The sequence below is a fragment of the Dama dama genome, chromosome 20, assembly GCF_033118175.1.
Source record: "Dama dama isolate Ldn47 chromosome 20, ASM3311817v1, whole genome shotgun sequence".
Classification (NCBI taxonomy): Eukaryota; Metazoa; Chordata; class Mammalia; order Artiodactyla; family Cervidae; genus Dama; species Dama dama.
Window position 1 is genome coordinate 28181155 of NC_083700.1, and position 12347 is coordinate 28193501.

The following is a 12347-nucleotide window of genomic DNA, read 5'->3' on the forward strand; positions in this document are numbered from 1 at the left end:
TGGAGTATAGTCTGCCAGGCTCTGCACATTCCACACCTCTCTATGTTCTTCTCATGACATTCATCCACAGGAGAAGGGACCAAGGGTAGCTTTCTTGAGCATCTGTAAACTATCAGGATTCTGCATCTTTCAGAGTAAGCAGAAGAGAGAAGGTAGTCACAGAGAGGGGAAGGTCATTTGCCATGCCAAAAATGAAGGCAAATGTTTGTAGAAGCATAATCAAGGGTCCTTTCCAGTGTAGGACTTCTCTCACATGTTGGGATTCAATTCTATTAGACCAGTTTTTGCTGAACATCCACTTCATGCCAAGTTCTGTGCATACAACGTTGTCAAGAGGTTGACAGCAGACCCATAAATTGGAAGTTAAAATTATAGCCATCTAGTCCTAAATACAGGCTTCCCAGGTTGTACAGTGGTAAAGAATCCACCTGCCAATGCAGGAGATGCAAGAGACATTGCTTCAATCCCTGGGTCGGGAAGATCCCAGGAGTAGGAAATGGCAACTCACTCCAGTATTCTTGCCTGGAAATTCCATGGATAGAGGAGAGCCTGGGAGAATATAGCCCATGGGGTTTCAAAAGAGTCGGACACAACAGAGTAACTGAGCACACACGCATGCACAGTACTAACGATAGGTCTGCACAGGATGCTGTGGGTACAAGGAGAATGGAAGCTGCATCTAGTTTGGAGGCCATCCTGGAAGCCTGGGGCATCAGAGTTGTAACTTAAAAGGCTGGCAGCAGTTAGCTAGAAAGAGAAGGGCATGAAGATTGTTCTAGAAAGAGAAAACCTAACCTGAGGAGCACAAGCAGAGAGACACAATTATTTCTACTTTGTCGGAGCAGACATTACCTTGGAGGAGGATGGTGAGGTGGGAGAACAAACAGTGAGAGGTCTTGAAAGAAAAGGAAGAAGAATGTCAAAAACAAAGTCAACAGTTAGTGGCTGAATGAGATAAGGTCCAGATGTCCATAGAGTTTGGTAACTAGAACCAGAGTGATGTGTTTGGGGAAAACAGTGGGTGTTAAGTCAGGGAGCAGTGGGTTTAGAGAGAATGTGAGATGAGTGAGTAAACTCAGAAGCAAGCGACTTCTCTGGGAAGCCTGGCTGGAGGAGGAAAAAACAAGAATAAGGACAGCAACACGTTTATTTCAAAAGGACGCACAGATTCCAACATGTTCAGTGCTGAGAGGAAAAAAGCCAGTGGAGAAGGAAGAAGGCAGAGAGCAAAAAACCCCAAGCAAGTGTTTCCCAGCCAGGAGGAGTCATGGAAATCCAGAAACCTGGTGAGGACTGGCCTTGGTGTTTCAGAAGGGACGGAAGATGGGTGCAAATGCAGATAAAGGCACAGAGTTCCTGCCTGACACCTGTTTTCTTTATAGAGCAAGAAACAAGGCAGTGTGCTGACAGTGAGGTGAGAGGAGGAGGGCAGGGGGCTTCAGGGTAACAGACGTCGGCAGAAGCTTCTCTACCAGAGGAGGGGCTGTTTGGGTCTCCAAAGGTTGGTGTAAAGTTTCCAGGCTTCCCAGGTGGTGCCAGTGCTAAAGAATCTGCCTGCCAACGCAGAGGATGCAAGCAATGTGGGCTTGTTCTCTGGGTTGGGATGATCCTCTGGAAGAGGAAATGGCAATCCACTCCAGTATTCTTGAAAATTCCATGGACAGAAGAGACTGGTGGGCTACAGACCAGGGGGTCGCAAAGAGTTGGACATGCCTGAGCACTCATGCATGCGTGGTAGGTAGGCAAAGTTTCCAGGCAGTAGCAACACTCTGCTGTGGGTCCATGAGGCTGCAGATTACCAGTGGGCTGAGTTGTAAGAGGTTGTCCAGTACCTCTCAACTCTCCAGGGGTAACAGTGGAGAGGTTAAGATTAGAGGTTGCTGGGCTTCCCTGGTGGCTGAGTGGTAAAGAATTTGCCTGCCAATGCAGAAGACTCTAGTTCAATCAATCCCTGATCCAGGAAGATCCCACATGCCACAGAGCAACTAAGTCTGTATGCCACAACTACTGAACCTACAGTCGAGAGCCTGGAAACCACTACTGACCCCACATGCCTCAAACACTGAAGTCCATGCACCCAGAGCCTGTGCTCCACGAGAGAAGCCACTGCAATGAGAAGCTCACACACCACAGTGAAGAGTAACCCCTGCAACTGGAGAAAAGCCTGCATAGCAACGAAGACCCGGCATGGTCAAAACAAATAAACAAATAAAAAGAAAGATTAGAGTTTGCTGGCACCATCTGGAGAAGAGACAGGAAAGGGGTCAGTGGTGGGCCATGTTTTCAAGCCTGGGCAGAGAACGGATGAAGTCAGTTTGGGAGATTAAGGGACATTGGACAAGTTCACCAGTCAGATGTCTGATGAGGAATAGCAGGAAAAAGTAATACAAGGGCTAACTAGATAGAAAACTGCAGTCAGAATGGTTGGGAAATAGCCATTTCAAATAGTTAAGGTCTCAGAATGTGTTAAGGACTAAGGCTAACTTGCCAGATCTTCCAACTCCATTGATGTGAGTCCACAGAACTTGAATGTTAGTAACATAAGGGTGACTCAAGAGGAAGGCTTCCACAGGTGGCTCAGAGGGGAAAGAATTTGCCTGCAATGCAGGAGACATAGGAGATCTATGGATCAGGAAGATCCCCTGGAGGAGGAAATAGCAGCCTACTCCAGTATATATCTGCATACATATTTTGTTTCTCATGTTAATAAACTAATGGAAGATTTATGACAATTTTTCCACAGACTTGGGGTGGAGAGGGGATGGTTTCAGGATAATTCAAGCACACTACATTTATGGTGCACTTTATTTCTATTATTATTACATCAGCTCCACCTCAGCTCATTAGCATTAGGTCCCACAGGTGGCAGACCCCTGGTCTAAACCACAACCCAGAAACCCCAGGTTGTTTCCCTTCACTTGTCCTGACCATGGCTTAGCGAGGTATAACAAGAAGAGTCTAAATCAGGGTGCAGAAAAGCAGGGAATGGGGCTGGAAGCAGCTTTACAGGGAGCAATCTTGGTGAAAGAAGGGGGCTCCTCCAGAAGTAGAGACCTGTTGCTAGCCCAGCCTCAGAATCCCTTTGATGGCTCTCAAACTTCAGGAAGAAAGCTAAGACACCAATTGCAACCTTGATGCAGCCTTGTCATTACATTTATTTAATGGCAAAGCTTTGAAGCAAACTGAAGATGGATCAAAGCTCATTCAGTCCAAACTTTTTTTTCCATTTGTGTACCACACAGCTTATGGGATTTCCCTGACCAGGGACTGACTCCCAGCAGTGAAAGCGCCAAGTCCAAACTACTGAACTGCCAGGGAATTCCCCTATTCAATCCAAATTTGACCTCGGGTGCCTGTTTAAGTTTCATTCACTTTCTCTGCTGATTAGGTCAATGCACGAAGGTGTGTTTCTCTTTCTAAACAGAAACTTTTTTTTTTCCCCTAAAGAGAAACCTTTTTTTTTTTTTTTTTCTAAAGAGAGCATTGGTGGGTGCGACAGAGCAAAAACAAAAATGAATTATAATAATTTAACCAGGACCAAGATGCTAGATCTATGTGGTTAGATTATCTAGTTCAACCCCTGCATTGCACTGACTGGAAAAGTTATGCCACACTCATTAGCATGCAGATTCAATCACTCTAAGCAGAGTTTACACAGAAGCAGTCCTCAGAGACTGTTGGCACTTTCAAGATTTGGCCATCCATTTTCTGTAGGTCTCCTGCCCTCCAGGGTATGGCTACATGCCCACATGAGTATCCACTTCCCCAGGTGCAACGTCAGGCCTGTTGTTGTCCCACATCATTTGCTACTATTAACAACTCAAGTCTGTGAACAATTTACTGTTTCAAATATAAATTATTGCCAATTCAAGTGTATTCCTTAAAATAACATCAATCTGACTCACTTGTATTCCCGTATGCTTTCCTGAAAGAGGTAGGGGGTGTAAGAAATAGCGTGACAGGAATGCCACAGGGCTGGCCACACCCATGAGCAAGTGGCCAGGGCAAATGTCATCCACAATGAGTGCCGTTGGTGAAAAAAGGCTGAGAACTTCTTTCTAAACAACAGGAAGTCAGACTTTAAATTCTGGAATTGCCTTAGCTCCAATAATCAGTTTTAAAAAGTGGTGGTGTGGGACTCCCCTGGTGGTCCAGTGATTAAGAATCTGCCTTCCGATGCAGTGGATGTGGGTTCAATTCCTGGTCAGGAAACTAAGATTCCATAAGTTTCAGGGCAACGAAACTCATGTGCCACACCTGGAGAAGCCTGTGCACCACAACGAACTCTCAGAATAAAAAAAAAAAAAAAAAATAGTGGTGGTCATGGGACAGACACTGTTTCTATCTTTCAGGGGTTAATAATTTAAAGGACTGGAGACTTAAATACAGTGATCCATACAGAGAAGACATCACATTCCCTATCTTTTTAGACTAATTCTCCCATGACCCAAATGCTTGGACCCCGCAGGATATTTGCAATTCATATATATAGCAGAAGCCAGAATAACAGCAGCCCTGCAGAGGCGAGGCTGGTGAGGCTTTGCAGTGAAAGATACTTTATAAGGCTTAGCTCCTTTGAGGCTTCCCTGGTGGCTCAGACATAAAGAATCTGCCTGCAGTGCAAGAGACCCAAGTTCGATCCCTGGGTCAGGAAGATCCCCTGGAGGAGGAACCGGCAACCGACACCAGTATTCTTGCCTGGGAAGTCCCAGGGACAAAGGAGTCTGGAGGGCCTCAGTCCATGGAGTCACAGAGTTGGACACATCTGAGTGACTAACACACACATACACATATAGATCCTTAGAGCCTCTGGATAATCCTTTAAGGTAGACGCTCTGGTCATCCTCATTTTACAGAGGAGAAAACAAGTTCAGAAAGTGTAAGTAGTTTACCCAAGGCCTGGGAGTCGGCAAGTCACAGAAATCCATACCCAGGCAGTGCCCTTGTTCACAACCACTGCGCCACTCTGCAAGGACAAGGCGACTGGGAATGAAACCCATGCTAACTGCTTGAATGGGGTTTCCTGAGCTGGAAGTCCTCTCCGCTTGTTAAAACTCGACTCATTAAGCATGTGCTGCTAAGACTTTGTCTTGACTCTGTGAAAAACCTCTTCCATCAGAGCTCACAGTGCTCTCTTCCCCTCCAGCACCCTGTTCAAATCTCTGTGTAGCACTTGTGATGTTAAACATTTGCCTGTCTGCATGGGGGAACATCCTCCTTTTAGCTTTGGGCTTATGTGCAAAATCTGCAGGTGAGACAGGGCCACCCTTAAAGACACCCAGACACAAAACGTCTCTCGCACTGAGCAGGCCATACCTGGATCTGTGTTTTGAGCACTGTGTTTTGTGCTGTGTGTGTTTATGGTGATATAGAGGGTTTAGCAGAGGAAATGTAATTTGGAACATAACAGAGTAGGGTGAAACCTCAGCACCTTCATTAACTCTGTGACTTTGGATACGTTTAATTCACACGAGCCTCTGCTCCTTTCTATAAAAATGAAGGTCATATGCATGTATCATATGGTTGTTGCTTAAATGACACTGTAGGGCCTCAACCTGCCAGCACCTTTAACACTCATCTCACATTATCTTCAATGAGGCCTGAAGATACTTCTAACTACATACATGCAATGATCCTACGTGAATGTCAAGAGGGAACAAAGATATCCAAGGCACTGCTCTTCCTTCTGGAAACTTATCCAGAATAAAATGATATAGTTAAGTCACCACCAAGATAACAATAGGAAAGGTGTCAGGAGCTAAGATACAATTAAATAAATATTATCAGTGATGATTATGATGGGAAGTCATAGAAAGGCACAAATGCTTTGTGTTGGGGTGTCAGGTTAATCTTTCATGAGAAGGTGGACTCAGAGCTGAGTTTGAAGGATGAGTATGAGCCAGAAAAATGAAAAAGAGAGGGATGTCTCCCTGAGTGGTGGAGGGAGAGCTTCAGCCTGAGACCTTTTCAGGGCACAGTTCTTATAGGACAGGACTGTCAGACCCAACCACCTGTAGGGGCAGAACAGTGGACACACGCAGGAGAGGGAAGACTGGGGAGAGGGACTGTCAGACTCAGCAGTGCCACAGCCTCCAGTGAGACAGACACTCAACTCCAGCCCATGGCTGCCAGACAAGAAACTAGGACCTAGTTTCAACACCTGCATTGCACTAACTAGAAAAGTTATGCCACAGATAGTCTGATTTTTTTTTTTTTTATTCCAGAGAGGAAGGAAATCTGGATTTCTATGCAAAATCTCACTATTTGGAAATGCTTGTCACAAAATTGAAAAATTTGAAAAATTCTCTGTGGGCCAAAGAAAACACACGCACAGGCTGGAGTCAACACAGAGAGCTTTTGTTTAGAATTTCTGTGATTGAAGATGCAGGGAAGCAGAGGGTAGAAAGATAAAGTATTATTTGAATGCCAGGCTAAAATATTTGAACTTTCTTCTTTCAGAAAACACAGGACCATGGGAAAATGCCAGGTTAAACACTTCCTCCAAAGGGAGAAATCACTTTGTTTGCTGTAATTTTTATTATCATAAGTTTTCACTATTTATCTCTCTTAATGGATTTGGCTAAGAAATCAACTTGATTTGTCACTATAATAATGAATTCTACTTTGTTAACTTATAAAGGCATGAAAATACTAGACTAATCTCTAACTCTTAATGTTTTAGTTTAAAGGGTGGTGCTGTCTTAGCAGCTTCATCTGTAAACAGAAATGTTTAAATTAGATAATATTTATGGTTTCTTCAAGTTCTAATATCCTAAGAGCCTATGACTCTACAGAGAAGACATTAAATTGGTTGTTAATCCATGTGTACTAAAAATATAGTCAATTCATTCAGTTGCTCAGCAGTGTCTGACTTTGCCACCCCATGGACTGTAGCACGCCAGGTTCCCTCTCCATCACCTTTATATTGTAATCTAGCAGTTTTAGAGTTTTCAAAAAGCTGTCTTATTTACTCTTTTTCAAAGCCCCCCACTAAGATCCTATTATCACTCCCATTTTACAGGGAAAAATCTGAGGCTTAGACAGGTTAAGTGCTTTGCTCATGACCACCCAGACATCAGGCTTCCCAGGTGGCGCTAGTGGTAAAGAACCTGTCTGCCAATACAGGAGACTAAGAGACAGGGTTCCATCCCTGGGTTGGGAAGATCCCCTGGAGGAGGGCATAGCAACCCACTCCAGTATTCTTGCCTGGAGAATCCCATGGACAGAGGAGCCTGGAGGGCTATAGTCCATGGGGTCGCAGAGGGAGACACCACTGAAGTGATTTAGCATACCTGCACGCACCCAGGCATCAGTGGGGAGCCGGAGTTCCAGCCAAGCTGTAACTCTCTGTTCCACATTATATACCCAACATACCTCTTGCACTGGAATCTCAGACAGGACTGAAATATGGTAAATCCCTGAACACTCTTATGGGTGATGGTCTTGGGGCATTTTCTATGTCTTTGGAAACAGCCTGAAATCCTTTCTGCATCAAGGTTGGTGGGGTAGGAGGAGTGGGAGAGAGCATGTGGGAGAGACTGGTATTTGTCCTTACCTTATTCAGCAGGCAGTCTTCTAAGTAGCCTTCCATCGAGATTTCACAGCTTCCTGGTCAATTTTGAGCAGAACGGCGGCGTCTCGGTTTGTCTGTCAGTGGAGATGGCGCTTGTGCGTGGCTTTCCCAGTGATGTTAATCTCTGGGGGCTGAATTTCTCTGGGAATGTGTGTGTGGACCAGAGACTTACCTTCTCAATTCTTCATTCAAGTTCTTATTTCCAAATTGTGAGCATCCGTCTTTTATCTTTGGGGAAATAAAAATCAGAAAAGAATTGAAGGAGAGTTGATGAAATTGAACTGGAGTCCAAACTAATTTTACTCTATTCAGCTCTACTGACATATGCTTTGACCGAAGGGCAATTTTCCAAGTTGTATTTTCCACTCAAATACTCAAAACTTCCATTCAAGATAGAAATGCCTGTAGGTGGCTCCTTCCCACTTGTTTATGCTCTTATCCTGACACTAGATGCATCTGTGAGCTCAGTATCTTATATCTCCTTGTTTTAATCCTGTTGACAGTAAATAGTTTCCTTGCTCCCCCATCCAGAAAATCCTGCAGATGAATCTACCTTCTTTACAATAAACAAATAGGAAACTGCCAAACAACCAGCGGCACCCGTCATTATGTCTACAAATAAGTGATCAAGACACAACAATTTGCACGTGGAAACGCACACACACAGGTGTGGACACACACAGACACAAACACAGAGGTACACACACACAAGCACACCCAGGGACGGCAGGACAAGAATCCTGCTCACCTGTTGGCCTCCCCCCTCCGAAAGCTAGCAGTAAAAATACAGACAGTGTAAACAGGTCCCTCAGGAGTTGAGGAAACACTCACATCTGATTTTGCCAGCAAAACCATGTTGGAAAACAGCTCAGGCAGCAAATTCCCAATCTGGCTGGCTGAGGCTAGTTTTATTACAGAAAAAAAAAAAAAAAAATCGAAATGGCTTGATCTCTGAACTCGGTAAACATCAGAGTCAGCTATTGGATGATCTAAAGAAATTACAGTGCTTCTGGGAGCTCAGCTCTATTCGGAGCAGTGTTCCAAAGGCGAGTGTCTTTCCAAACGCACCTCTGAGAGCTGTCTCAGTGCTGGGCAGCCACGCTGGGCGCCTGGGCCACTGTGTTCTGTAACCACAGCATTTGCATATATTTCCTGAACTTGGCATCATCTGAAAGCCACACCAGAGCTCGGGCGGCCCGGCAGGTGCTCCACCCACCTCACTAATCCCAGTGTTCTGTCCAGCTTCTACAGCTCACCTCTGGGAACCTGTGTGTGTGCGTGCATGCTAAGTCTATTCAGCTGGGTCCAACTCTTTGTGACCCCAGGGACTGTAGCCCACCAGATTCTTCTGTCCATGGGATTCTCCAGGCATGAATACTGGAGTGGGTTGCCATGCCCTCCTCCAGGGGATCTTCCCAACCCAGGGTTGGAACAGTTGTCTCTTAGTCTCCTGTATTGGCAGGCAGTATCTTTACCATTCGGGCCACCTGGGAAGCCCTGGGAGGGAACCTGTACGCTGATATATTAATATTAATACATCTGGTAAAGCCACCACTCCTCAATACTGCCTCGATTTTTCATTTTCTTCTATTTGTAATTTTAAATCTCCTGCTTTTGATGGCAAGTGCTCCCAAATATTTCTGAATCTTCTTCCTTTGCCTTCTCTTACCATTGGCTAGTTCCTCCAAACTACTGGTTTTTCACGGGAGGAACAAGAGCCTCTCCCTCTGAGCTTCTTGCAATTCTGAGTTCTCTTTCCAATTCATTTTCAACTTCACCAAAGTCATCCTGCTTTTCCCAGGTGTTTTTGCTGTTTCCTTTCTGCTGCTTCACTGTAATTATTAACATGGGAATCCCTTTCCTCTGGTGGGGCCTTTCCTACTAGTCTAAGGTTACTCCAGATGCCTGTCATCAGATGCACAAACTTTCATCCTTTTGTGCTTGAGGTGGTCCTACCTACTGCGATTGCTTCAGTCCTACAGCTGAAAGTAGCATTCTTCTCTCACTCTAGGGTCCAGTGACACCGGCCTGAAGTGAGCAGTGAAAGCAATGAACAGGGCCAAGTGAGAAGCTTGGAGGAAGAAGGAGCACGTTCAGGGTAGCTTATTAGACTCCAATTTTACCTGGATGCTGTACCCAGGAAATAGAGAGTTATGTAAACACAGCCAGTTCCCTGCTTTGTGATATGGTTCCTTACGGGCAAAGGTTCTGAAATACAGGGCAGATCCACAAACACAGACTCTCTGAGAGGTTGGCAAAGACAAGCTTTTTTGGTTGATAGAGATCTCTGGCTAATTGGATATGGGATCAGCAAATATTTATTGAACAACAGACTGCCTGAGGCATTGTGCTGTGTCACTGAGAGGGACTCATTGAGGACTCAGATTCTCCTCCTTCTTCAGGAAACAAATATCCTCATTTCCCATGACTCACATCAAATGCAAGAATGAACATGTAGACCACTGTTGGCTCAATTTCAGGTGTGAGGACCAAGAAGTCATCCTTTAAAGGCAGTTTAACAAGGTATTTGAACCCTACACCATCAATATGAGAAGCCTTGGGAGGATCATATCACCTGGTTCACCAGCAAGCTGTTTGCTACAGATTTAGCCTCAGTGGCCAGGACTTTCATACCCAAAAGTGAAAGGGTTGGCTTGATCCAAATCAATCTTAAATATACAAATCTGTTAAAGTTCACCAAGGTTACAAATTCTGACTTATTCTTTCAAAGAGTTCTTTTAATCCTGGGGTGACTCAAACATGACAGCTCAGGGGACCAAATAGAGATAATTGTTTAAGCTGTTAGGAAGCTCCCAACAATGAACAGCCAGGCAGGGACTCTGTTCTGTGTCACCTGGGTAGCCCGGTACCTAACACATAACTGACCCTCGATACCTAGTGGTGAATATTTTGTTGCATTAAATGCTAAAGTGACCATTCTAATAAATAAAATAACTTTGAGATGCATAAAACAGCAATGATGACCTGTTACAAAATAGTATATACTCAGTGGTATACTATATACTATATATATACTATATACCTGTTACAAAATAGTATATACTCAGTGATCCCAGATTGTGCTAGAGGAAGGAAAAGGAAACTGTCTGGGCCTGTGTCCATCTGTCTGTGTGTCCATCCATTTATGTATCTGTACACTGGGATGTCATTCTGACTCTTTCTCATTCAAAAGGCCCAGTGTTGAAAGGCAATCCAGAAACTTATTTTGAACAGAGACCAGCTGTTGATGTAATAAAACTCTCACTATGACTTGGATGATATTGTGTATTTTCAAGTTAAATAGTAAGGTATTTCCACGTTCATATCTCTCTACCTGGTAAACAGAGTTATATTTTCATCTGAAACTTTTCCTTAAGTCAGGGTGCTACTCCCTTGCCTCTGCTCAAAGTCATACGAGGCTGGCATATCTTTCAGTTGACATCACCAGAAAAACACTAGGAGTGGAGAAAAACTTTAAGGAAGAAGACATTTGGTTTCATTAATTTGCTAACCCATGAAACTAACTGGTTCACCTCAGTTTCTGTGATACCTAAGTGATGAAGTGGCAGGAAACAGATGACAGGAGAAATTAATTATTCCTAATTCTTGGGTACACAGGGGACTGCTTTTCCTCCAAGCCTCTTTGCTCATAACACACGACAAGTTTGTCTGTTTTTAGTTAAAGGCAACCCAAACAGAAGATAAAGACATAGAGATCAATAGAACAAAATAGAAATTCCAGAAACTGACTCACACAAACATAGTCATTTGATCTTTGATAAAAATGTAAACACAGTTCAGTGGAGGGGAGATATTTCTTTTCACTAATGTGTGTTTGACCAGTTGGTCATCGATAGGAAAAGAAATAAGCCTTGATATAAAGTTCATACCTTACATAAAGACTAACTCAAAATGGATCGTAGGTCTAAATGAAAAGCATAAACTAAATCCTTGTGATCTGGAGTTAGCCAAGAGTTCTTAGGAATGACACCAAATAGATTATCTATGTAAAAAAATTGATAAATTAGACTTCATAAATTTCCTTTTGTTCTTCCAAAGATATTGTCATGAGAATGAAGAGACAAGATATGGACTAGAAGGATATATTTGAAAACTACAGACCCAACAAAGGACTTGTATCCACAATATGTAAAGCACTCTAAAATCCAATGATAAGAGAACAACACAACCTAAGGAAAAGTAAAGGACTTGAGTAGACATTTCACAAAGAGGGTATAAAGATGGCAAATAAAAATGTGAAAAAGACAGTATCATAAAGCATTGGATAAATGTAAATTAAAAACACGAATAGATACAATTATTTACATACTTATTTGAACAACTAAAATGAAAAAGTGCTGTCAATACCTAATGCTAACAAGTATTTGAAGCAACTGAAAGTCTCATACATTTCTGATGGGAATGGAAATTGGTTGGGTAATTTCTTATGAAGTTGTAAATACATATTTGACCCCCAGCAATTCCACTCCTAGGGATATATCCTAGAGAAATGAAAACTTGGTTTACACAAAAACATGTACATGAATATTCACAGCGCTGTTATTTGTGTTAGCCAAAATGTGGACCCTACCCCAAAGCTTTTCAAGAGGTGAATTGATCAACTGTGGTACATCCATACCATAGAATAATATACAACAATAAAAAGGAATAAACTATTGATACCCACAACTTGGATCAATCTTAAATACACTGTGCTGAGTGAGAAAACCCAATTTCAAAATTTACACATTGTATGATTCCTTTAATTTAGCTT

General features: G+C 43.3%; 1 protein-coding gene across 1 annotated transcript in view; it reads right to left on the reverse strand.

Moving 5' to 3' along the window:
* The window catches only part of MAB21L3 (mab-21 like 3), a 28590-nt gene extending 20104 nt beyond the window's left edge, over nt 1-8486 (reverse strand). The window contains exons 1-3 of the mRNA XM_061121073.1: nt 8405-8486; nt 7746-7801; nt 7556-7647 (exon numbers count right to left, since the gene is read on the reverse strand). Coding sequence (XP_060977056.1) covers nt 7556-7591 — 36 coding nt within the window. The 5' untranslated portion in view covers nt 7592-7647; nt 7746-7801; nt 8405-8486. The remainder of the gene's footprint in view (nt 1-7555; nt 7648-7745; nt 7802-8404) is intronic.
* Between the last annotated feature and the right edge of the window lie 3861 nt (nt 8487-12347).